Source organism: Bos grunniens, chromosome 19 (genome assembly GCF_055505025.1).
Source record: "Bos grunniens cultivar Pamir isolate PY7600 chromosome 19, Bosgru_T2T1.0, whole genome shotgun sequence".
NCBI classification, from domain to species: domain Eukaryota; kingdom Metazoa; phylum Chordata; class Mammalia; order Artiodactyla; family Bovidae; genus Bos; species Bos grunniens.
Genome location: NC_141183.1, coordinates 48,864,313 through 48,890,463, shown reverse-complemented (window position 1 = coordinate 48,890,463; position 26,151 = coordinate 48,864,313). Strand labels below are relative to the sequence as shown.

General features: G+C 52.3%; 1 protein-coding gene across 2 annotated transcripts; it reads left to right on the top strand.

Moving 5' to 3' along the window:
• Nucleotides 1-314: 314 nt before the first annotated feature.
• On the top strand, nucleotides 315-25,961 carry MMP28 (matrix metallopeptidase 28). Of its 2 annotated transcripts, XM_086360331.1 has the most exons (8): nucleotides 315-633; nucleotides 11,520-11,599; nucleotides 11,814-12,001; nucleotides 18,256-18,480; nucleotides 21,387-21,632; nucleotides 23,032-23,181; nucleotides 23,510-23,677; nucleotides 24,863-25,961. In XM_086360331.1, exons 1-8 carry the CDS (start codon nucleotides 532-534, stop codon nucleotides 25,255-25,257), a joined length of 1,554 nt encoding a protein of 517 aa, XP_086216457.1. In that variant the 5' UTR covers nucleotides 315-531; the 3' UTR covers nucleotides 25,258-25,961. The 2 variants fall into 2 exon arrangements, with proteins under 2 accessions (XP_086216457.1, XP_086216458.1); XM_086360332.1 differs by lacking the exon at nucleotides 18,256-18,480.
• Nucleotides 25,962-26,151: the final 190 nt, after the last annotated feature.

The window sequence follows — 26,151 nt, the reverse complement described above, 5'->3', positions numbered from 1 at the left end:
CATACTCCAGGGCCTCCGTCCCCGTCGGCCCAGTTGAAACAATCGATGACCCTCGAGTAGGCCAGAATCCCTCTTCCTCGAAGTCTTAGGTAGCCACAACCGCCAGGAGAAGACGTTTCCTCCCCTGCCCTCCGCAGAGAGATCCGGATCCGCGCCGGGCGAGGCCAAGCCGCCTGCGGAAGAGGCGCCTGTTAACACAACAGCGCGTTCCAGGCGAGCCGGGTGGGTGGAGCCTGAGTGCCGGGGTCCCGCCCCCTTCCCCCCCCGCCCCCCCCTCGCCTCCAGGTCCTGAGCCCTCGGATCCGTGGGCAGGCACTGCAGGGCTGGACGACCTCGAAGCCGGCTCGCGACGAAGCGCTGCGGAGGAACCTCCCGGCGCTCGGAGACGGGACACAGGCGAGCCCCTGCGACCTTCCCCTCGGCGCTGGGCCGGCGCAGCGCTGGAGCGTCCGCGGGGGCCCGGGCGCGGCGGACCGACGGCCGGCGGCCCCACGCCGCGTGCCCGGTGCCCCGCGCAGGGGCGGCGGCTACATGGCCGCGCGGGTCGGCCTGCTGCTCCGCGTCCTGCCGCTGCTGCTGTGGGGCGGCCTGGACGCCCAGCGCGTAGGCCGGGAGCTGCGCCGGGAGGCGGAGGTACGCGGTGAGAGCCGGGCGGAGAGGGTCCGCGCGCTGGGGACCGGCCCTAACTTTGCAGTCAGGCCACCCAGCCGCCCCATCTGCGCTGACCGTCGGCGTGACCCTCCCTTGTCCTCCTCACCCTTCACACCTGCACGCGAAGAGCAGCATTCTCTTCCCTCCCACCCCATCCTGAGCTCGCAAGCCGGGGCTGGAACCACACGGACACGCGGATCCGCTCTGGGTTCCCAGGACACGGGGAAGGGGTCAGCGATAAAATGGGGTAGACAGGCAAGAACTGAGGGAGAGGGGACTCCCACACCCTAGTTTGGGGCGCAGCCACTGTCCCTCACTGCCTAGGCTGGAGAGACTTAGCAGTTCATTCATCCGACGCCCAGAGGCCTCCCGAGTCAGACGCTCCTGAGACTCCCGGATTGGTGGGGAGAGGGTACCGCTGGCTGGCCCTGAAACGGGGCAAAGCTCTGGCTCCCTGAGCTGGTGCTGCCGCTGACCAGCTGAGACAGGTGAGCGCCCAAGCTCAGAACTAGTTTCCCATCTCTAAAATGGGTAAGAGGAGCACACACTCTTTTTTTTCTTTGCCCGGCATGTGGGATCTAAGTTCCTCAACTAAAGGTTGAACCTCAGCCCTTGACAGTGAAAGCATGGAGTCCTAACACTGGACCACGGCAGAATTCCCCAAAGTAGCATATTCTTTTTAAAAATAATAACAATAATTTTTTATTTGTTTGTTTTTGGCTGGGTCTTCTTTCCCTGGGTTTTCCTTGCTGAGCCGGGCTTTTCTCTAGTTGTCGTGTGCTGGCTTCTCCTCATTGCCTTGGCTTCTCCTGTTGCTGAGCACAGGATCTAGAGAGCGGAGGGGTGCAGAGGGCTCCAGTAGTTGCTCGGTTCCCAGGCGCTAGAGCTCAGGCTCAGTAGTTGTGCCACAGGGGCTTTAGTTGCTCCCATGCATGAGGGATCTTCCTGGATCAGTGATGGAACCCATGTCTCCTGCCTTGGCAGGCAGATTCTTTACCCCTGAGCCGCCAGGGAAGCCCCAAGAGTAGCAAACTCTTGAGTTGTTTCTAAGGAGCTTTAAACAATGCTTCAGGACTGAACTTGAGAAAGGTGGGTGGGGAGGTGGAAGTGACCCTTAAAGATTTCCCATCTCATTTTTCCTCCCTTGGACTCAACTGCTTGGTGTGGGTGGGACAAGGGGAACTTTTTGTGAAGTGGAGGTAGAGATAAATTTGGGGCGTCTATCGTCTAGATAAAGGTGATTGTAATAATATATACCAGTTTCATTTCTTTCTTCCCCATAGAAGCATCTCTGTATGTGTTTTTATCTCTTCCCTGGATTAGAACTGAATGAAGTCTGCTATTTTTAAGGAGTAGGGATCCAAGTTAGTTTTAAATGACTGAGCCCAGCACTCTGCCTTGAGACTCTTACTCCTCTAATAGCATCATTCCTGCCCGGAAACTGCCAGATGCAAGCTTCTCAGTATCCCTACTCCCCTCCCCTAGAAGAGGGAGAATCTCCAAACATAAGAACCCTGCAGAGTGAGGAGGGCCACCTCCGAACCGCTCTGCCTTCCACCAGCCGGCTCCTATCACTGCTCTGAAATATTTGGAAATGGCCCCGCATCCACGAGTGTCCTCTCTCCAACTCCTTCACTCCCTCCCCTTCTAAGCACTGGTCTCTTGCTCTGTGCTCTCTGCTTTTGCACATTCGAGAACCACTTTATTTCTCTGACTTTAGTGTCTTACAACATCAAGTGCAGAGTCCTTCTGGCCCCAGGAGAAGGCTTCCGTGGACCAAGCCAAGTCTTGTTAAGAGTCCCACCCCACCTCCTCCCAAGTCCAGGTCCCGGGCAATCCTTGGCAGGAGAACAGAGACCGTATCACTGCCGCCCAAGCCTGTGGTGGCCCCAGATGGAGAGAATTTCATTTTGGAGTGTGCTTGGGAAACCTAATATCTAGCAGACTGAGTCTCTTTCCATCTATTTAACATAATTGAAGGGAGGAGATTTTTTTTGTTACCTCTGAGAACAAGAGATATTTTTAAAAGCATGAAGAACTCCGGAAATGTGCAATAGGTGTGGTCCATATATGCATAAATATATACGCAAAGTGCGTCGTGTTGGTATGTCTGTGTGTGTTTCTGTATATGATCAATTGCATGGGCTTCAGTGTCAGACAGACCTATGTACAAAAAACCTCAGGTAAATTATTTAACCTCTATTAAGCCTCGGTTTTCTTTTCTGTATAATGGGGTTAGTAATGCCTATTCCATAAGACTTTGGTGTGGTTTCATGAGATAATGTATGTGAAATGCGTTCTAGGCTCAGCACAGTGCCTAGTATGTAGAAAACAGTCTATCAAAGAAAATTGTTCTCAATGTTGTTCTTGTTGGTGTTATCTTAGAAAGTTGTGACCCCCTGGACCATAGCCTGCCAGGCTTCTGTATACTAGGCTCCTCTATCCAGGCAAGAGTGGGTTGCCGTTCCCTTCTCCAGGGGATATTCCTGACCCAGGAATCAAACCCAGATCTCCTGCCCTGCAAGCAGATTCTTTACCATCTGAGCCACCAGGGAAACAGAGCCTCAAATTAAAGTCCTGGTTTGGTGACTAGTTCTCCTAGAGCAGTAACACAGGACAAAATATGTAAGGCAACTATTTTCAACATTTGACAACAAGGCTATAATTCCTAAGAGATGGTATTGCTATAGCTACGTTACAGATTACTTCAAATTTCAGTGAAGTAAAAGAACCATTTATTGTGTTCCTAGCTACTGTGGGTTAGAATTTCAAACAAGGCCCATCAGGGCAGCTTGTCTGTGCTCTGCAGTGTCTGGAGATGGAACCATCTGAAGGCTGCTTACTCACCTGTCTGGCAGTTGCTGCTTGCTGTCGGCTGGGGGCCTCAGTTCCTCTCCGTGTGGGCCTATCCACGTGGTCTCTGCTTGTGGGCTAGTTTGGGCTACCTCCAGACACGGCAGTGGGGTCTCCAGGTTGAGTGTTGAGAGAGAGAGAAGAGTAAGAGAAGCAGAAGGTGTATGTCTTTGTGACCTAGACTAAGAAGTTTCATGGCATCACTTCTTTTTTTTTAAAGACTTTATCATTTATTTTGGCTGCGCTGGGTCTTCCTTGCAGCGTGCAAGCTCTGTGTTGCAGTGTATGGGCTTCTCTAGTTGTGGTGCACTAGGGCACCCAGGCTCAGAAGTTGTGGCACATGGGCTTTGTTTCAGTATATGGGATCTTAGTTCTCCGACTGGGGACTGAACCCCAGGCCCCCTGTGTTGGGAGCCCGCGGTCTTATCCACTGGACCATCAGGGAAGTTCCCATAGCATCCCTTCTGCTCTGCTCCGCTGACTGGAGCCCCAAGCCCCGGGTGGAGGGGAGGAAACTGAAATCCCGCAGTTGGTGGGAGGGGTGTTGTAGTCACATTGAAAGGAGAGCACGGGAATGGGGGGCGTTGTGATCATTTAGGGAAATACAACCATTCACAGACAGGAACCCCCACAAAGTGAGCCTCCTGATCACCCCAGCTCTCTGCAGAGGTTCAGTTCCCTGACCACAGTGCAGGGAGCCAGTTCCCAGACAATGCCCAGCAGTCCTGCTGAGCTCATAGGCAAAGGTCAGAGTTCTGGAGATGGAAGGAGAGGCACAGCGGAAACATGCTGTGTGATCTTAAGCTTGTCGCTTCCCTTCTCCACTCTGCAGATTCCTTTTCTGTAAAACGAAGGAGTTAAATTTCTTAAGTGACTTTTAAGGTTCTCTCCAGCACTAACCTTCTTTACCTTTGGTATTCCCGTGCCTCTGCGTGTACATGTGCGTATGTTTCATATTCCTATGGCCATGTCTATCCATCTGGATGTCTCTGTGTGCATTTTTTTTTTTTAATTTGAAAATTTTTGGCTGCACCGGGTCTTCCTTGCTGCATGTGGGCTTTCTCTAGTTTAGGTGATTGGGGGCTGCTCTCTATTTGCAGTGTGAGAGCCACTCATTGTAGTGGCTTCTCTTGTTCTAGAACACAGGCTCTAGGGCATCCAGGCTTCAGTGTTTGTGGGCACAGTCTTAGTTGCCCCGCAGCAGGTGGGTTCATCCTTGGCCAGGGATGGAACCCGTGTCCACTGCACTGGCAGGCAGATTCTTAACCACTGGACCACCAGGGAAGCCCTGTGTATATTCTTGTGCCCTGCATGCATGGCTCTGTGTGTCCCCTGTGTGCACACAAAGACATAAAATCAAGGGTTTTCCGGAGTGGGCTTTGCCTGGGAGGGGTCTGACTGCTTACAAAGCTGCATTGTGAACGAGGTCATTGTTGCCCGCTTAGGAAAACCAGGGCTGCTCAAGTAGGAAGCGCCTCCATTGCTGAGTTGCCAGACGGAGAGTTAATGAATGACATCACCACCCCGGCCCCCCTCCCATTCCCGGCCAGGCCCTGTCCTGTTCTCGGGCAGCACAGACTGTCCCAAGGGATCTGTCTGTCTACCATGCATTGCTTGGACTTTCTTTAGAACAACCAGGCAGTGTGTCCAGGACCTGCCTTCCATATCTGTGTAGCTACTCCCATGCACGGGTGCAACAGGGAGCTGGGTAATTTGTCTCTCTGGGGAGACTTTAGAGCTTCTGTGGAATATCCGCCCCCAGATGCAGTGTCTGTTTCTCATACCCTAGAGCCATTTGCCTGACTTCATGTGAGTCAGAAACCCAGAAGCCCGGGTGTGGAAGCCGTTCCCAAGAGCTCCGCTCTGTGACTCACAGGGTGCATAAGAGGCTCTCAAGGGTCTCAGAGGACCAAGAGTTGATGGAAAAGCAGTTGGAGTCTGAAAAAAACAAGACATCTAGTGACAGCTGGATGGTGGAAGCAGGGACACAGAAGAGAGAGACTATTGGACAACTCTCCCTAAACACAACCTTCGTTAGTGCGTTCTTTGTTTTAATATTTTTATATTTATTTGGCTGTGCCAGGTCTTAGTTGCAGCATTCGGGATCTTAATTCCTTGCCCAGGGATCGAACCCAGGCCCTGTGCACTGGGAGTGTGAAGTCTTAGCCACTGGACACCAGGGAAGTCCCCAAGTTGGGACATTATTTTATGCCTTAAACTTAACCCCACATCCAGTGAGGACCATGGCTGCTCTATACAGTCTGGTTATTTGACATTAGAAAAAAGTACAAGATGGGATCTGGCTGGAGAGTGGGCAGCTAATGTTTTCCAACTTCCTTGAGGATGGAAAGTGAAAGAAAGCATGGGGATTACGGTAAGAGGTATCTAGGTTACACCCAGACAGAACTCTGTGAATACTGAACCAGAGACAAGGGAAAGGGGGAGTAGAGGAAGGGAGTCAGAAGAGAAGGGGAGGTCTTCACCCAAAATAAAGGAAAGGGGCCCAGCTGGTCCCACTGCCCTGAGGCCTTCAGTAGGTTCCAGAAGTCAAAGCAAAAGCACTGAATTCTGGAAGCAGATGTTTGTCTTTGTGAAGAACATACTTGAGCGCTGTAGAATCCCTGTGGCTTGTCAGATGGCCCCTTTGGATGTCATGGGAGATGTCATCCCAGCCTCTTTCTTGAAAGCCGGAGTTCCCTGCCTAAGCAGCCTCTTCCCTCTGCTCCTGCTTGCAGAGGAGACAGAAGGAATCAAGCTAGAAATGCCCCTAGTGTTACCTTTTTTAATCTGAGGGCCGTCTCCAAGGGGCCAGAGCAGGCTGATCCTTCAGTTTTAAGGCATCTGAGTCACTTGTTTAAATGTGAAATAAGACTTCCTGGGATAGGTTTTCAAGAATTTGGATTCAAGTATGAGACCCTGTGGACTTCCCTGGTGGCTCAGCTGGTAAAGAATCCGCCTGCAATGCGGGAGACCTGGGTTCAGTCCCTGGGTTGGGAAGATCCCCTGGAGGAGGGCATGGCAAGCCACTCCAGTATTCTTGCCTGGAGAATCCCCAAGGACAGAGGAGCCTGGAGGGCCTATAGTCCAGGGATTTCAAAGAGTCAGAGACAACTGAATGACTAAGCACAACACAGCATATGAGACACTGTACTCCCTTGAAACTTTTCTCATCTTTAGAATGGGAGTAACAATACCTGTCCTGCCTATGTTCTTGTGAGGTAATTGTGACGCTCAAGGAAAGTGAGATGCCCTGAAAACTTTGCAATAGGCAAGGGCTCCCTGTGCTCCTGATGACCAGAAAATATATTTCTTCATGGAACGTGCCAAGAGAGGGCTTGGGCTTCCCAGATGGCTCTAGTGGTAAAGAACCCACCTGCTGGTGCAGGAGACATAAGAGACACAGGTTTGATCCTTGGGTTGGGAAGATCCGCTGGAGCGGGGCATGGCGACCCCCTGCAGTATTCTTGCCTGGAGAATCCCATGGACAGAGGAGCCTGGCAGTCTACAGTCTGTAAGGTCACGAACAGTCAGACACGACTCAGACACGACTGAAGTGCCTTAGCATGCAGGCCAAGACAGAATGTCAGCTATCACCCCCTGCATCTTGACTTAGCTAATAGGGCTGCAGATGTATTGGATGACAAGCAACAATCACACAGAGTCACTATAGAAAGATTAAAATCAAGAGGAAGCATAATATGAGAAGGAGAAGATCATAGGTAAAGCAATGTGGTTTCTTCATGAGCTTGCCATTTTGCAATTTTCCAAGTTGTTTCATATTTGCTGCTGCAGTTCTTTTTTAAATTATTTCTTTCTTTGGCTGTATCGGGTCTTAGTTGCCGCACATGGGATCTTCGTTGCAGCACGCACGGTCTTTTGTTGCGGTGCACAGACTTTTCTCTAGTTGTGGTATTCGGGCTCAGTAGTTGTGGCTCACAGGCTTAGTTGCTCCGTGGCATGTGGGATCTTTGTTCCCTGACCAGGGATCAAACCAGTGTTCCCTGCATTGTCAGCCAGATTCTTAACCAGTGGGCCACCAGAGAAGTCCTTGCAATTCTTTAATATGGAAGATGTCCCGGCCACTCTGTGGGCATGAGACTGCGAGCTGGTCCTTCTTCAACTCATCTACCAAAGGTCCCTTCCAGCAATAAAGTTCTGTGTCTGTAAAGGGGAAAATAACATTTTTAATGATGCAACTATCATAAAACCTTCCCAAAGCTTCCTCTTACTGGATTTTCACAATGCTCCTGTGAAAAACATAAGGCAGTATTCCTAACCCCATTTTATATTTTGGGGCACAGGAAGGTTAAGTAATTCTGTCGGATAGTTCACACAGCTAATGAGTTGCAGAAGCAAGACTACAATAATAGAAGGAACTGGCGTAGATCTTAGCTGTAATCAAATCCCCTCACTTTATTTCTTTTAATATTTATTTATTTGGCTGCACTGGGTCTTCGTTGCATCATGTGGGATCTAGTTTCCTGACCAGGGATCCAACCCAGGCCCCCTGCTTTGGGAGCATGGAGTCTTAGCCACTGGACCACCAGGGAGGTCTTACAACCCCCTCGTTTTATAGAAGACGAAACTGAGACCAGAGAGGCACAGGACTTGCTTAGGGACACACAGTTCTCCACAGCACCAAGAATAAAGTTCAAGTGCTCAGTCCAGGGCCCTTGCCTTGCCCGGCTCATGACTCAGAGCTCTGGGATTCATTTGCTACACCTCACCGCTAGTCTTGCCCTGCTCAGAAATGGCCAGAACTTCCCCTTCCTTCAGGCACTGGGTGGGCTGGGCTCTACACACCCTCCCAGGACAAGTCAGGACAGATGAAGGACTCGAACCCCTGGAATTCTGATCCCTCTCGGCTTTCTGGGTCCGGGGAGAACCATTTTCCTCTTTCTCAGACACCACAGCCACTCCCAGGGCTTTACGGAGGCGACTCCCCAGGAAAGCGGCCCCAGCCCTGAGTGAGTGGGTGAGGCAGGCTGGCACAAACTTTGAGACCTGAGAGGGTGAATCATGGAGGCACACAGCCCTCCAGCTTCCTCTTCGTGCAGCTCCAGCCCTGGGCTCCATGGGGGACATGACGGGGTGGGGGGGAGGACAGGGCAGAGAGAAAACGCGATGCTTGAACCGCGAGGTGGAGAGGAGCCCCGGGGCATGGCCTCCGTGAAAGGGGACGGGGTGATCTCAGGTGCAGCTCAGGGCGCCCCTGAGAGCGCACAGCACAGCCCCCCAAGCCTACGTTTTCTCCTGGCGTCTCTTGGCCACGCTGTCACCTGCATGCGTGCATGCTAAGTCGCTTCAGTTGTGTCTGACTCTTTGTGACCCCATGGACTGTAGCCCTCCAGGCCCTTCTGTCCATGGGATTCTCCAGGCAGGAATACTGGAGTGGGTTGCCATGCCTCCCTCCAGGGCATCTTTCCAAGCCAGGGATGGAAGCTGCTTCTCTTATGTCTCCTGCATTGGCAGGCGGGTTCTTTAGTGCCAGCTGGGAAGCCCCTCCGGCCCTGCTCCCCTACTCTTTCTCCCAGGCAGAGAGGGGAGTTTCTCTCAGCTTTGCAGGAGGAAAACTGAGGCAGGGCAAAAGGGGCACACAGAAGGGGGTGAGGGAGACCTGCAGGAGCAGAGAGCATCTCAGCCCTGCCTCCTCCTCACCCTGAGATGTGGGGCTCCCTCCACTTGACAGAACTTGAGGACACTCAGTATTAAGGGGCCCCTGCCTGTAACTAAAATATTTTAAAATATGTGCATATTGAACACCCCTGGAGGAGGCAATGGCAACCCACTCCAGCAGTCTTGCCTGGAGAATCCCACAGACAGAGGAGCCCGGTGGGCTGCGGTCCATGGGGTTGCGAGGAGTGGGACACGACTGAAGCGACTGAGCATGCATGCATACTAAACATAGAATAACTATAATGGAGTTCTGAAATCCTGATAATCCCCATTATAACATTTCGGTGCTTTTATGGAAATATAAAGTGTCAGATTCTTAACATTTCTTTTACTCATTCTTTCGGTGTCTCTTGGCTGGTGTCCTGGATACTTGTGTGCTCTGCCTGCTGGAAATTCAGCTCTGCCTTGAAACCCACAGATTCCCAAAGAGCAGGCAGCCCAGGACTTCCCCTCTGAGAGACCCCTGAAAAAGCCTCCAGCCCCATCCTGCCCTCCACCCACCTTGCCTGCCAGAAGTACCAGGCGCTGGCAGCCCAGCCAGGAAACAGGAGACGCTGCTAGTCCACTTCCCCTCTCTCCTCCCGCTCTGTCCAAGGCTTCATAGTTTCAGAACCAGAGCCAACTCCCTGATAAGGGCTGGGTGGGTTTGGGGGGAGGAACACAGGAAGTGCCACCCTGTTGGCCTGTGACTCAGTCTCTCCCAGGTCACTCACTCAGCAAAACCACTTCTAAGGAAACATTAATTCCTCCCTGGCTTCCTGCAGAAAGCCACTCTTTCCACCCTGCCCAAGGGAGAGGGAAGAGGCATGGAAGAGAACCAGGCACCTGGCTGGAGTGAGGCAAGTCTGAGATGGAGGGCCTGATTAACAGAGGCACAACTGCCCTGTTCACAGCACTTCCTGTCTCGTAGAGGGGTTGCTTTCCACAAGTCTCTTGTTGATTTCCCCACTAAGGTCGATCAGGCAGATCAACTGTGTATTGCACGTTCACTATATACCAGATGCTAGATGGACAGTACTGTATTTAATCCTTCTGAGAATCCGGTGGGGTTGTTTCTGTTCTCACACTGTGGGTGAAGAAACGGAAGCTCAGAGAGGTCCTTGGCCACCCAGCAGACTCATGGTGGGGAACAGATTCTTGATTTTAAGCCCAGCGGTTATTCTATAATGCCACACTAGTTTAAGCCATAGTCTTCCACATTAAGCCCCTAGAGCTCCTTTAATCCAAGGTGCAACCCCAAACAGTGTACTTATGCAAAGAGACTGGAGAAGGGAATGGCAACCCACTCTGGTATTCTTGCCTGGGAAATCCCATGGACAGAGGAGCCTGGCGGGCTGCAGTCCATGGGGTCACTCAGACACGATTTAGTGACTAAACCACCACCAACATGCAAAGAGAAAGAGGGAAACGGTAGTGCTGAAATACCAATAAGTTAGCACAGAAAAACAATAAAATGGACTTGGAAAGAGTTTGTCTAGAACGAGGGTTCCTTATGGAACAGGGCTGTATTGAGAAGAGGATGAAGAGGTTGCTGGAGATCGAGGTAATGAAATCCACAAAAAGGAGGTGGGATACCTGCAAAGGTTTAGGGGCTGCTTACTTAGTGTGATTTTGTTCCCAACTTGTATCTTTTCCTTGAAGCATCAGCTATGACTGGAGTTGATCTGAGTTAAGAAATACAGCAAAGACAACAAGACAGAAAATTGTTTCTGGATAGGTAACATAGCAAAGAGGGATAAAATGAAGAGTCGATGTGTCTATATAAGAATTCAGGAGCTGAGGTGGCAATTTTTTTTTAATCCATTGATGGGACTTTATTCCATGAGAAGGGCAAATAGGAAGCCCAGTGCCTCATTCGCCTGAGGGGCTGGACTGGTGATAGGCATGGGCAGTGAGTCACACACTTCTCTCCACTGGCCTCCAAGAACTATATCCACAGACATCCCTGGTGGTCCAGTGGGTAAGACTCTGTGCTCCAGTGCAGGGGGCCTGGGTTTGAACCCTGGTCAGGGAACTAGATCCCACATGCTGAAACTAAGGGTTCATATGCGGCAACTAAAGATCCTGCGTGTTGCAATGGACACCCAGTGCCGCCAAATAAACAATAAATTGTTTTAATAAATTAATTGGAAAAAGAACTATATCCAGCTCATCAGTGGTGGCCAGGAACTGAGTCCAGGTTCTGACTCTGATGCCAGGATTCTTTCTCCTATAGCTGATAGATCTGGTTGGGAATAGGATGAGCCTAGACGTGAAGTCTGTGCCATGGACCCTGGGAGACTCAGGAAGGGGAAAGGATGCTACGTTGTGGGGAAAGCTGATGTTCGTCTCTCCCCTAGGCATTCCTGGAGAAGTATGGATATCTCAGTGACCAGGGCCCCAGTAGACCTTCCTCCACACAGTTCAGTAACGCCATCAGGTAAGGCAGAGGGATGTGGAGGACTTGGTGATGCAAAGCTTCGGTCACCTCTGCTTTCCTCCTAGAAGGCTGGTCTCCCACCTGTGCCCAGGAGGTCGTGCTCATGGCTCCCTCCCCTGTGTCCCACCGCCTGCTATCTCCACGGAAGCTCCCTGCCTTCCCCTGCACCAGCCAGCCTCCTGCTGTGGTCCTTTATCTCAATTCCTCCTAACAGGGAGTTCCAGTGGGTGTCCCAGCTGCCCATCAGCGGGGTGCTGGACCCCCCCACCCTGCATCAGATGACGCAGCCCCGTTGCGGGGTGGCAGATACTGACAGCCAGATGCCTTGGACCGAGAGAGTCAGCGCCCTCTTTGCTGGACGCTGGGCCAAAATGAGGCGTAAGAAACGCTTTGCAAGGCAAGGTGAGTACTGTTAAAATCTGGGTGGGTTGGAATTCCCCGGTAGCCAGAAAAGCACTTCTAAACCTCAGACCAGGCTCTGTCAATAACCTCTCTTCCTTAGGGAGGACAACTGGGACCTCTCAACCCAAAGCTCATGTTTGTGAACACAGACATTTAAACCAGAATGATGCCTACATTGATGAACTTTCATTGTGCAGTATTTTCCAGAGCAAACTGCATCAAGCCCACTTGATTCCTTCATCAATTTGCTATGTATGGCAGTTAAACCATCACCATTTCCTTTTATATTTGACTAAAGTTGTTTTCATCCGAATCGATTCTTTTTTCATAAGAATTGTTCAACAAAGATGTGATTCATCGATCAGTTTTATGTTGGCTGTGGTACTTTTATCTTTTTTACAGAGTTATGGAAATACAATTCACATACCATACAATTTACCCACTTAAAATGAAAAATTCAGTGATTTTTAGTATATTCACAGTATTGTGCAACCATCATCACAATCTCATTTCAGAACATTCCCATCATCTCAAGAAGAAACCCCATCCCAACAAGGAAACAGTCTGTAACATCCCCCTGCCCCCCAGCTGTTGGCAACACTGATCAACCTCCTTCCTGACTCTTCGAATTTGCCTATTTTACTCATTTTCACGTCACAGTTTCTGCGATTGTACTTCTCTTTGTGTAGTTTTGGGATTTTTCTCCCCTTCTTTTTCCTCCTCCACTTTCTCCTTCTTTGTCCAAATCTAGTCTTCCAGGATCAGATGTTACAGATCTAAGATTTATGAAGAAGATATGGTTCTTGTCAATTCTTCGTCAATAACAAGTTGGACAGTGTGTAGTTTTAACGTCTTGTCTGTACTAAGTCTCATTTTCTCTGATCAGTTTTTTGCAGTTTTCAAGATTTCTAACAAGATGAGGTTGCTCAGTCAGGTTCTCATCTATTATTAATTTTACTATGAGCACTTAGGGCCATTGCCTCTTTTAATTTGCATGAATGACTTTGGCTGACAATACCCATTAGGAACAGAACAGAAGGCATGCTGGTTTTTCTTTTTATTTCTTAGCTGATTTGTAAGGAAATTGTGGGCCGTTGCCCTCAGCTGTCGGAGGATGGGTGTTTCCAGGTGTTTGCCAATCCGCTGCCACTGTGTCCACATGTGCGGCCCCTCTGGGTGCCCAGTACTGCCCGAACACATTCCTGGTAGAACAGAGGAGCGGTGGGGGGTCTGGACTCTGCGGTCAAGATGTCCTCAGAGTCAGCATGTTCTGCAAACCCCCCTGCTTCTGGACAGCAGAGGGGAAGGATGAGGCAGAATGGAGGAGCAGTGTGAGCTGGAGCAACATCCCGGGATGGATCTCGGGCTCTGAGTTTAGCTGTGTGACCTGGGCTGTGTCACTTGGCTCTGTTTCCTCACCTGAAACATCTGTGAAGGAGAGGCCCTTACTGCCAAGGGGAAGGGACTTGTTGTGAGAATACAGTGGAAAATGGGGCCCCAGGCAGTCTCAATAGCGACAGGCCCAGGCTAGAGCTGGTGTCCCAGAGAATTGAAGCGATGCCTCCTGGGCACTCAGGACACCTGAGCACAGGGATGCTGCCTCCAGGCAAGCATCTCATCTTCTCTTGCCCCAAGCGAGGAACTGATGGAGTCCATTTATCACTATCCAATTTGAAGCATTCTTTTTTTTTTAACTTTCTATCTTGTATTGGAGTATAGCCGATTAACAATGTTGTGATGGTTTCAGGTGAACAGAGAAGGGACTCCGCCATACATGCAAAGGGACTCAGATGTACATATACATGTATCCATTCTCCCCCAAACTCCCCTCCCACCCAGGCTGCCACATACCACTAAGCAGAGTTGCCTTTGCTATACAGTACATCCTTGTTGGTTATCCATTTTAAATACAGCAGTGTGTCCATGAAAGAAAGTGAAAGTCTCTCAGCCGTGTCCGACTCTTTGTGACCCCATGGACTAATTCTCTAGGCCGGAATACTGGAGTGGGTAGCTTTTCCCTTCCCAAGGGGATCTTCCCAACCCAGGGATCGAACCCAGGTCTCCCTCATTGCTGGCAGATTCTTTACCAGCTGAGCCACAAGGGAAGCCCCAGTGTATCCCTGTCCATCCCAAACTCCCTATCTCCTCCCCCCATCTTTCTCCGCAGCAACCATAAGTTTGTTGTCTATGTCTGTGAGTCTCTATCTGTTTTGTAAGTTCATTTGTATCATTTCTTTTTAGATCTACGTATAAGGGATGCCATACGATCATTCTCCTTCTCTGTCTGACTTACTTCACTCAGTATGACAATCTCTAGGTCAACCCATGTTGCTGCAAATGACATTATTTCATTTTTATTAATGGCTGAATAATAGTCCATCGTATATATGTACCACATCTTCTTTATCCATTCCTTTGTCGATGGACATTTAGGTTGCCTCCATGTCTTAGCTATTGTAAAAAGTCCTGGAGCATTCCTTTTGAACATCAATCCATACTAAGGCACCTCCTTCCCCATCTCATTGCCTGACACTGTCCCGCTCTGTCCAGACAGCAGTGGCCAGACTAGACAGAGAATTTCCCTCTGGTTCACAGCAACTTGACTTCCTTTACCTCCTCAGTGGGAAGACGTTCTCTAGAATGGAGCTGTGAGCATGGCAGGCAATGAGCGCTTCCTATGCCTTAGGAAAGAAAATGTAATAATTAATGGGCTTCCCTGGTGGCTCAGACAGTAGAGAATCTGCCTGTAATACAAGAGACCCGGGTTGGATCCCTGGGTTGGGAAGTCACCCTGGAGAAGGAGATGGCAACCTACTCCAGTATTCTTGCCTGGAGAATTCCATGGAGAGAGGAGCCTGGTGGGCTACGGAGCCTTGATGATGTGCCAAGGATGGATCTACATGGATTAACTCATTTTATTCAATAACAACTGTATGAGATGGGTCCCCTTATCACCCTCAGTTTACAGATGGGGAAAATGAGGAACCAAGAGCTTGGGCAACTCTCCCAGGGCCACACAGTAGCCAAGCCTTCTTGTCATTGGGAGGATTAAGTGATCACCAGATGTGAAAAACCCCAGAACATGGGTAGATGCATAAAAAATGATGTGGGTTTCTAGGCCAGTGACTTTCCATGAGGTGGATGAATGCTGTACTGATGAAGTTGGGCTCCACGGTTGCCAGATAAAACACAGGATGCCCATTTAAATTTGAATTTCAGATGAACAAGTAATTGTTTTGTTTTCACATACTTATACTAAAAAAAGTATTTGCTGTTTATCCAAAGTTCACATGGATCTAGATGTTCCATATTTTCATTTTGCTGAGTCCAGCAACCTCATTCCAAGCACCCAGTCCCCTCTGTGCCTACAGGCCTGATTTTCAATGCTCCTGAAACCTCCCAGAGCTGATGCAGGTGAGGGCCCCGGGGGATGTATCTGGGGTATAAAAGGAAGGAGCGGGGATACTGGCTGAGCACCCGCCACATGCCAGGCAGCTTCGTGTTGCTTTTCCATTTGCTATTTCACTTTTACCAGGAGGTGAATCTTACCAACACCACTTTGCAAGTAAAGAAACGTAGGCTTGGAAAGATTCAAATAATGTGATATTCGAGGTTGTAAGCAGAGGCACTGGGATGCTAACCCATGTTCTCTCCATAATGTCAGTTTCCTGTTGGGAATCAGAACTTCAAGGTCCTCCCAAGCAAGGAGTCTAGCTCTCTGCCCTTCCCCATCTCTTTTCCCCTCCCTCCTTCTTTTTGGATTTTGGGGCAAAAGTGTAGGGGGTGCGAAGCCAGGTGCAGCTGGTGGCCTGAGGGTCACCATGGAAACCAGCCTGCCTGGCCAGGAGTTTGGGATGGGGATCCAAAGTGGCCAGCCTGCTCAGAGGACACACACCTAGAAGAAGACGGGGGATAAAGGCTCAGGCTGCTGGCCCAGTGGCTCCTTGCTCCCCTGCCCCTCACCCAGCTCCGCTCCTCAGCACAATTGGTCATCTTCTCTCAATTCCCATTTCTGTTTGCCCTCCCTAGCCTCCCCATTTCTTGCCCATGGAGTGAGGGGCTCCCGTCGCTGAAAAAAGGCAGGAGGAGCTGCCTCATACTTTTCTAGAAGCTTGAAGGTGGCAGGGGAGAGTCTGAGAACGGCTCATGCATAGCAGGGTAGGGAGGAGCCCAACACCAGCCTGTCCGGTGCCCAGTGAGAACTTGTCAAAGAGAAGTTCCTGGCATAGAGTGAAGCCTCAGGCGGCGCCTCTGGACTCCAGGCCTTCCTCTGCCCTCCTGGGCCCCCTCCCTTCCTTAGATCCTTCCCTCTTCCCTCCCTGAGGGTTGCTCACTGGCTGGGAGAGGTTGGGTGGCCGCCAGGCCCTACAGGCCCAGGAGGCAGCCTTGCCTTGCATGGAGCTTGGCTCCGGGGTGGGAGAAGGGACAGTCCCTCCCCCCGCCCCGTGGGGCGTGGAGGGGTGCAGAGGAGGGAAAGGGCGTTCAGCTCTTCTGCTCTCCTGAGAATTCAGGAGAATTTCAGCTCTTGCAGGGCCCCTGCTGTGATGCAAAGAAGCGATGTTTAGGCAAATTTATAAGCCTTGAGTCTTAGCCAATGTGCCTGCTTATCAGTGTCCGGGCCTGGGCTCAGGGCCAAGCTCCACTAGTCACTCATTGTTTTTTTTTTTCTTAAGAGGTTTTATCTTTATTTTTTTCTGTTTTTGTTTGTTGTCTTTTTGGCCATGCCGTGCCACATTCAGGATCTTAGTTCCCCAACCGGGAATCAAACCCATGCCCCCTGGGTGGGGAGGGCAGAGTCTTGATTCCTGGATGAACAGGGAAGTCCCTACTCACTCATTCTGAGTCCCTTCCTCCTGGTCTCAGTCTCTGCAAAACAGAGAAGAGAGATGGATAAGGAGATGGCCAAACACCCATGACTTCATGCCTTCTACCTGGTTCAAGCAAGGACAGCCCCAGGACAAAAGGACAGGAGGTCTGAACCTTCACCTGGTCCCCCCTCCAAGGAGAGAGGGGGCTGTCCTCCAACACAGTCAGGCCTGCCCTGCCCACTCGTCACCCATGCTCCAGGAAGTCTGGTCCTTTTGGGACAGGTGTGAGTGCTAAGTCGCTTCAGTTGTGTCTGACTCTTTGCGACTATAGCCCTCCAGGGCCCTCTGTCCATGGGATTCTCCAGGCAAGAGTATTGGAGTGGGTTGCTGTGCCCTCCTCCAGGGGATCTTCCTGACCTAGGGATCAAATCCTCATCTCTTGTGTCTCCTGCATTGGCAGGCAGGTTCTTTACCACTAATGGGGGACACTGAGACCCAAAAGACAACGTGAGTAAGACAACGTGATTCGATTCTCTTGCACTCCCAGGAGTCCTGCCTTTGAGCCGTGAGTCTTCCACTTGGGAGTCACAATTTCAGTCTCCGAGCTTGCAGGGCTCAGAAATAGCCCATGAAAAATTCTGGGAGCTGGACCTTCTGAGCACCCTGGTCCTGGGTGCCCGATGAGCTGCAGAGGGACTTGGTTGACTGGGGACACAAGCAAGAGGCCAGAGTCTCCGGCCTCGGGGAGGAACTGCAGTTTGGGGCAAAGGAATAGGAACTCTTCGCTGAATGGAAATGGAAAAATTTGTCTTTGTCAGTGACAAAACACACCCTTTGTTCTTATTTGTTTTCACCTCAGAGCTCTGCAGAGTCCCTGAGGAAGTGAGGGGGAGGGCCGGGGGTCAGAGAAGGACCTCAAATAAATGGGCCTTGTGGTCTCTTGTCAGCGCCAGGCCTGGGGGCACGGGAAAGGGGAGACAGCAGGAGAGTGAGAGGGGTGGGGAAGAGGAGGGGGAGAGGGGAGTCGCGGTTGTGGCCCCTATGGCCCCCCTTCCTCCGCCCCCACAGTAAGGAGGGGCTGGGATCTGCTACCAGCAAGAGGCACAGTTGGTTTTCAAGCTTAGTCCAGACGCTGGGGAAGATGACCCCAGACTCGAGAGTCCTTTGGGTTGGGGACCCTTCCTGAGTCGAGGCTCCACATCCCCCATCACACGGGGACCTCCCCAGGCCAAGCCACTGGACTAGGGACTGTGCAGGATAAGGGTCGCCTTGTCAATCTGAGCACAGTGTCTCCACCAATGGGAGGCTTCCCGGGGCCAAGGCTGTGTCTCCTTCACCACTTCAGGGACTTCCCGGAGGAGGGCCCATCTCCCCATCCAAAGGGCCCACGGGGCCAGCCCCAGGCTCTGCAGCAGCTGTGACTGACGCAGCCTCTCTGGGTGGCAGGCAACAAGTGGTACAAACGGCATCTCTCCTACCGCCTGCTGAACTGGCCCCAGCACCTGCCCGAGCCCGCAGTACGGGGGGCCGTGCGTGCCGCCTTCCAGCTGTGGAGCAACGTCTCGGCGCTGGAGTTCTGGGAGGCCCCAGCCACAGGCCCGGCTGACATCCGCCTCGCCTTCTTCCAAGGGGACCACAACGACGGGCTGAGCAACGCCTTCGATGGCCCAGGTGCTGACACTGAGCCTCTGTCCTACAGGGCAGGAGGGAAACCCCCAACTAGGAGAGGCAGTCTGGAGAGAAGGCAGTGGAGGCTTCGCTCTTCCTTCAGGTTTGGCCAGCCTGCAGCTCCCTCCAGAGAACCCTCAGTCTTCCCACCTGTAGAATGGGAACAGTGGTCCCTACTTTCTTAGGCTCCACATGGCTGAAGGGTTGGTCACATGAGGTTCTGCATGGAAAGTGTTTTGCAGATTCTAAGGAGTATTATCTCTACTGGGAGAACCTCTTGGGGTCCTGTCCTCCATACCCTGCCTCTTGTCAGGCCAGTGCCTCTCTGGTTCCCCAGGAGTGGATGTTCCCTCAGACCAAGGCTCTAAAAACACCTGGAGGCCACCACAGCTGCACCCCTACTGTCCCACCACCCACTGTACAGTCACTGATGCAGGGCAAGGGATATTCTATCCTCTCCATGCCAACCGCTTCACATACTCATAGCCCAGACTCTTCTGTTTGGCCCCAAAACTAAAGGCTTACTGCTCTTTAGTTATAATGTAAACTGCCCTCATTCCAGTCTGCCCAGCACTGGCCTTCATGACCTGAATACAGGTTATCTGTGTATCTCCTCTCGGCTAGGGAGGCAAGGAGACCTCATTAGACCCCTTCGGGACTTAAGCCCTTGTGTGGCCTGGGAACTTGGGCCCCCACCTCCCCTGCACCCTCCTACTTTCCATCAAGCCCACTCTGAGCAAAACCCACTTCCAAGCCCTGCTCCTGGGACTCAGGGTAGGACTAGGAGAAATCCAGGCTTTACAAGAATCCACGTGTACCACTCACATGTGTTTGCACATAACTCCCTTCACCCACAATATCACCATGAGACGCTGATAGCTGTACCCAGGTGGAGTCTGGTTACTAAGACAGCACTGGACTGGGAGTCAGTTCTCTGATTTGAAACTGGTGTTCATTTGAGTTTATGTCTTCTCCATTTGAAACCCGCCCATCTGTCTTCCAGGATTACAGTGAGGGTTGCACAGTAAGGGCTTACATGGCTCAGAACAACTTGAGGCATGTTCAAAATTAGAAGCAAGTATTCCTCCTATGTTGGCTTACCAGTTGGCACTAGAGGTAAAGAACCCACCTGCCAATCCAGGAGACATAAGAGACGGGTTTGATTCCTGGCCAGGAAGATTCCCTGGAGGAGGGCATGGCAACCCACTCCAGTATTCTTGCCTGGAGAATCTCGTGGACAGAGGAGCCTGGCGGGCTACAGTCCATAGGGTCACAAAGAATCACGCGCACACACACATTCCCCCTCAAGGCCGTCTCTCCATGCCCCAGGAGGCTCCTTCTAATGGCAACGTCCCAACTTTTGTTGGGAAGCCTGCTGGGAGTCCTCCCTTAACTCATTGTTGGGAGTCCCTGCTGGCCTGGGTTCCAAGAAGGCCATGTCAGAAGGACTTTCAATGGGCTTCTAAGCCAGCAGCATTGCAGTGCTGTTTGCTGACCCTTGGGGAAAGTGAATTCTGAGGGGGTAGGGCTCTAGAAACTACAAAACTGCCTCTGGACCCTGTTATAAGCTTGAGAATGACTGATCCAGCCCATCTCCCTCTGCTCATGCCTATTACAAGCAGGGAAGCAGAGACCCACAGAAGGCCCTGGCAGAGGGAAGGTAAGAATAAATGAATGGAAGTATTTTTTTTTTTGGCTGCACTCGGAGGCATGCAGACTCTTAGTTACCTGACAGGAGTCAAATCCTAACCACTGGACTGCCAGGGAATTCCCTTTTATATACTTCTTAATAAAGAAGCCTGCAAGGAGATCCAACCAGTCCATTCTGAAGGACATCAGCCCTGGGATTTCTTTGGAAGGAATGATGCTAAAGCTGAAACTCCAGTACTTTGACCGCCTCATGCGAAGAGTTGACTCATTGGAAAAGACTCTGATGCTGGGAGGGATTGGGGGCAGGAGGAAAAGGGGACGACAGAGGATGAGATGGCTGGATGGCATCACTGACTTGATGGACGTGAGTCTGAGTGAACTCCGGAGTTGGTGATGGACAGGGAGGCCTGGCCTGCTGCGATTCATGGGATCTCAAAGAGTCAGACACAACTGAGCAACTGAACTGAACTAACACCTCCCCATAAACACACCCAGCACCCAGATGAAGAAACAACAATACCAATACCCCAGAAGTCTCATTATGCCCTCTTCTGGGGTAACCACTGATCCCTAATCCTAGATCTCTTCGAAAATAAGCAGTAGTTATTACCCACAGCAGGCTCTAAGAACTACATGTGACATACGCATGCGCCGTGTAGTGTGCTCAGTCGTGTCTGACTCTGCGACCCCATGGACTGTAGCCCTCCAGGCTCCTCTGTCCATGGGGATTCTCCAGGCAAGAATACTGGAGTGGGTTGCCGTGCCCTTCTCCAGGGGATCTTCCCCGCCCAGGAATCAACCCGTCTTTTATGTCTCCCGCATTGGCAGGCGGGTACTTTAGCACCACCTAGGAAGCCCTATGGGCTGTGCACACATGCCTTTTTAATCTTCAGAACAGCCCCGCGAGGCTCGACTCTCTTAGTCAACATTCTCATTTCTCGAATCTAAAAGCTAAGACACAAAGGCCTTAAGCTATCTGCCCAGGTCACGGCAGCTAGGATAAGTGGTTAAAACCAGGACTGCAAGCCAGGCAGTTTGGCCCCATGCTCTTTGCACACCACGCTGCCTCCGAGGCGTCCAGACCCACAGCCTAGTCATCTGTTCGTTGCTCCACACTTCCGCCTCTGCCAGACTCAATTAGGAGGGAAATCACCCATCAGAAAAGCCGCCACACCCACGCCAACGGCGTTTGCGCTGGGTGGTGGGGGGGCGGGGGGTCGGAGGCGCGGGCTGCCCCTGACCCTCCGCGCCGCCTGCAGGAGGCGCCCTGGCGCACGCCTTCCTGCCCCGCCGTGGGGAAGCGCACTTCGACCGAGACGAGCGCTGGTCCCTGAGCCGCCGGCGCGGCCGCAACCTGTTTGTGGTGCTGGCGCACGAGATCGGCCACACTCTCGGCCTGACCCACTCGGCCGCGCCGCGCGCGCTTATGGCGCCCTACTACAAGAGGCTGGGCCGCGACGCGCTGCTCAGCTGGGACGACGTGCTGGCCGTGCAGAGCCTGTATGGTGAGACCCTCCGGCGCGCACGCCCCTGCGCCCTTACCCGCCCCCTGCGCCCCACCCCCCACCCTCCCGGGACCCCCAAGGCTCGGACGCCGGCTCTTCAAATAGGATTCCCCCCTCCTAAGCGCAGGAAACTGGCTTCCCCATCACTGGTCCTTTCCGATCTGCAGCTTCAGGCTCTCAAAGAAAAACCTCATCTCCCGCTCTGCTGCTTCCCTATGCCTGGTCTCTAGCATCCCGACCCATTTCTGGGCACAGCTCTCCTCTGCGTGCCAATTGTCTGTTCCTGCCCAACCCCCGGCCGCGCAGTAACTCTCATACGCCTCCACCAACACCCTCCCCCCGCCCCCCCATTATTCTTGCTCCCAGCTCCAGTGGCTCATTTCGAAACTTTCGCCTCCACGACGTTGATGCCCACTCTTCCCACCCAACTCCCGGCCCCTCGCCCCTGAGCCTGGGTCTCTGCCTGGCGGGGGACTTAGACAAGGTCTTCCCCAGAATGAACTGACCCGTGCTGTTGCCCGGCGACTTATCTGGACCCAAGGCCTGCCTCGGCCTGGGGGCTGCGTCCCTGAGTACGTGGGGGCTGTGGACAGGGCCAGGATCCCTGGGATCAAGTCTGCGTTTCACATCAGACTAGCAGTTGCTCATGGGCAAAGCATTTCCTCTGTTAAAATCCTCAATTTTACCTTAAAAAAAAAAAAAAGGAGGGGGGAGTAATTTAGGCCCTGCTTACCCGCCCCCCCCCCCACAGGGCTGTTTGTTTTAGTGCCTATGAACATGCTTTGTAGCCCAAGAAATCTACACAAACATAATAATAGCAGCTGATATCTTATGAGTGCCTACCATGGGCCAGGCACTTAACAACACCCAAGAAGTAAGAATCTTTTTATCCACAAGTGAAGAGAATGGGGCTCAGAAAGGTTAAATAACTTGTCCAAGGTCACACAGCTAGGAAGGTGCAGACCAGGATTCAGGAACTAAGGCCAAATTCTAAGCTTGCTGGACTCTGCCTCCTTCTCACAAGTGAAGTGCAGTGATGTAATGATCACTGCCGTCATCATCACAGTCCGGGCCTCCGAACTCTGTGCTCCTGCTATCTGCATTGTCCAGGACTAAGAGGACCCTCTGCCCTTCTTAGTTCCAAGCCCTTGTTTGTTTCCCCACTCCAATTTTACCCTTTCACAGACTGTGGGGTAGGAAAGAGGACTTATGAGTTTGGTGCTATAGTTAACACCAACAACCAAGGATAACTCTTAACCCGCAGCACCCACCCCTGCTCTCCTTCCCTGCACCTGTCAGATAATGAAATGAACCAAAGGGGAGGTCTTGAGCTCTCAACACCTCCCCCCAACCAGTGTGTGTTCTTTCCTGCCTCGCTCCTCCTCCTCCCCCTACCAAGGGAAGCCCCAGGGGGGCTCAGTGGCCATCCAGCTGCCGGGAAAGCTGTTCACTGACTTTGAGGCCTGGGACCCCCTCAGACTCCAGGGAAGGCGTCCAGAAACCCGAGGTCCTAAATATTGCCATTCTTCCTTCGATGCCATCACTGTAGGTAAGATGGTCCCACCGGTGCCTCACTTTCTTCTTTCCTCCGCCCAGCATCTCCAGGGGTCTCTGGAACTGAAGTACAAGGTTGGAGGGTGGCAATTATAAAATCCAGAAATCCCAAGTCACAAGCGTTCCTCAGGGTAGCAAGCCCAAGCCAAGCAAAACCCTGCTCCCTCCTGCACTTTCCCTTCTGTCCCAGCTGTGTACACGGCATCCTCTCTGCTGGGTCCCTTCTCATCAGTTTGGGAAGCTGGGCTCTAGGGAAGCACCTGCCCTGGAAGGAAGGCAGGAGGCTGACGGTCATTCCTCAACTCTCTCTTGGCTCCGGGCAGACGGACAACAGCGCCTGTACGTTTTTCAAGGGAACCAGTTCTGGGAGGTGACAGCTGACGGCAACGTCTCAGAGCCCCGCCCACTGCGGGAAAGGTGGGCGGGGCTGCCCCCCCACATCGAGGCTGCCGCCGTATCATTGGAGGATGGAGACTTCTACTTCTTCAAAGGTACCAGCCCTGGGCAGAGGAGAAAATTAAGTACTAGCGGGGGAGTAATCTACCCAAGGTCAAAAGAGTGTCAAAGGAGTCTCGCTTGCAGTTTGAACCAGCGGCCCCAGAAACTCTCCCAAGAGATTCCTCTAGTGATGGACTGGGAGGCATATGTGCCAAGGTTGTCCCAAGAGAGAGGGTGAAAGCGTTTCAGAGACGAGGGAGGCAGAGGACAGCTCTGAGCTCTGCAATACAGCAGAAGAATGAATCTTCTTTAGAAACCTAGCTGTGTGAGGCTGGGCCTGTCACAACTCATTGTTGTTCAGTCGCCAAGTCATGTCCAACTGTTTGTGACCCCATGGACTGCAGTCCACAGGGCCTCCCTGTCCTACACTATCCCCCAGAGTTTGCTCAAACTCATGTCCATTGAGTCAGTGATGCCATCCAACCATCTCCTCCTCTGTCATCCCCTTCTCCTCCTGCCCTCAATATTTCCCAGCATCAGGGTCTTTTCCAGTGAGTCAGCTCCTCGCATCAGGTGGCCAAAATATTGGAGCTTCAGTTTCAGCATCAGTCCTTCCAGTGAATATTCAGGACTGATTTCCTTTAGGATGGACTGGATGGATCTCCTTGCTGTCCAAGGGACTCTCAAGAGTCTTCTCCAACACCACTCTTGGAGCTTGAATTTGTTGAATGGGGAAGAGAATCCCTCAGCCTTGTTGGGAAAGGAGGATTAAAAGGACATAATGTCTGAGGAATGTGCAGTATATGACATGAGAAAATAGAGTTTATTCATTGATTCAACCAATGTTGAGTGCCTTCTGCACACTGGTTTGGAGGTGTTGGGATACAGTAGTGATCGAAACAAAAATCCCCACCCTCACAGAACTGTTGGTAGTAATGGCATTGGAGAAAGCCCTTGGCCTTGCGGGGAAGCCGTTACTCACCTGGGAGGGGCGTGCTTCCTGCCAGGGATGGGGAGGGGCCTTCAGCGCTCCCCGCCCTCTGCTGACACCTGCTGGAAGTTGAGGCCACAGCAGTTCCTCCTCTGCGGTTTATAACTGATCCGTTTTGGTTATCATGAATACTAACCACCTGGGGCTCCAACTTGATGGGGAGTAGGGGTGTGGGGGGACAGGGGTGGGGTACAGAGCCAAAGGGCAAGAGCAACCAACTCACCCTGGCTCTTCCCACATCCCACAGGGAGTCGATGCTGGAGGTTCCGGGGCCCCAAGCCGGTGTGGGGCTCCCCACAGCTGTGCCGGGCGGGGGGCCTGCCCCGCCACCCCGATGCTGCCTTCTTCTTCCCTCCTCTGCGCCGCCTCGTCCTCTTCAAAGGCACTCGCTACTATGTGCTGGCCCGAGAAGGGCTGCAGGTGGAGCCCTACTACCCCCGAGGCCTGCGGGACTGGGGCGGTGTCCCAGAGGAGGTCAGTGGTGCCCTGCCCAGGCCGGACGGCTCCATCATCTTCTTCAGAGACGACCGCTACTGGCGCCTCGACCAGGCCAAACTCCAGACAACCACCTCGGGCCGCTGGGCCACAGAGCTGCCCTGGATGGGCTGCTGGCATGCCAACTCGGGGGGCACCCTGTTCTAAAGACGCCTCCCACCTCTTAGCGAGTGCCTTCATGGCCAATGTGTGTCCCCTGCCCCAAGGGCAGACAAGCCTCTGAGCCTCCCTGCAGAAGCCCAGGCAAGAAAGGTAGTCTGCATTTGTTCCCTGGAGGATGTGTTTGTGCTGTCAAGACATTGCATTCGGGATCTCATTTCCCAACCAGGCCTCAAACCCCTTTCCCCCTGCAGGGGAAGCGCGGAGTCTTAACCACTGGACCACCAGGGAAGTCCCGAGACATTGACCATTGTGGGATCAACTCAACGAGAAGCTAAAAAGGGTCCCAGACCCCATGGCCCTTTCCCCAGGGACTCATTCCTCCCCAGGCCTTGGGGATTTTGTCTCTGCCCCAAAGGTGCAGTTCCTGTCCCCGAGACCACAGCACTCGACAACCAGGAAGGCTGCCAAACTCAGCAGAGAAGCTGGGACACTTTCCCAGACTGTTCCTTCCCCTCAGGACCTCCTGACTTGGTCCCTAGAGAACTATGTCTTATTTAATCAGAGGCCCTGCCTGCAGGAAGCTTGCTTGTATGGTTTGGGTACCAGAGTCTCAAACCTCAGGAGAGTCAGGACCCAGAACAAGGAGACCAATGCAGACCTGCTGGGCCCTGTTTTTTTTTTTTTGGGGGGGGGGGTGTTGGAATAAAGAGGTGCTCCCAGCGAGTGAGCAGGGGAGCAGCTTCCTTGGACCAGTGTCCAGTGAGAGCAGGTGGGCATGGATGCTGGGGAGGGGGCAACCATGTTCTTTTTCCTAGCCGGGCCCAGTGAGCTGTGCGTGTGTATAGTCGAGATGGGGAGAGGGGGCCTGCCGCTCTCTTCAAAAAGCAAAATGTCCTTCACCCACTCACTCTCCAGGCCAGATGGAGAACCCTGTGTGGC

Coding starts and splice junctions, on each gene's coding strand:
- MMP28 (XM_086360331.1), top strand. CDS start 532: ATGGCCGCGCGGGTCGGCCTGCTGCTCCGCGTCCTGCCGCTGCTGCTG. Junction 634..11,519: donor AGCTGCGCCGGGAGGCGGAG/GTACGCGGTGAG, acceptor TCTCTCCCCTAG/GCATTCCTGGAGAAGTATGG. Junction 23,678..24,862: donor AGACTTCTACTTCTTCAAAG/GTACCAGCCCTG, acceptor CACATCCCACAG/GGAGTCGATGCTGGAGGTTC.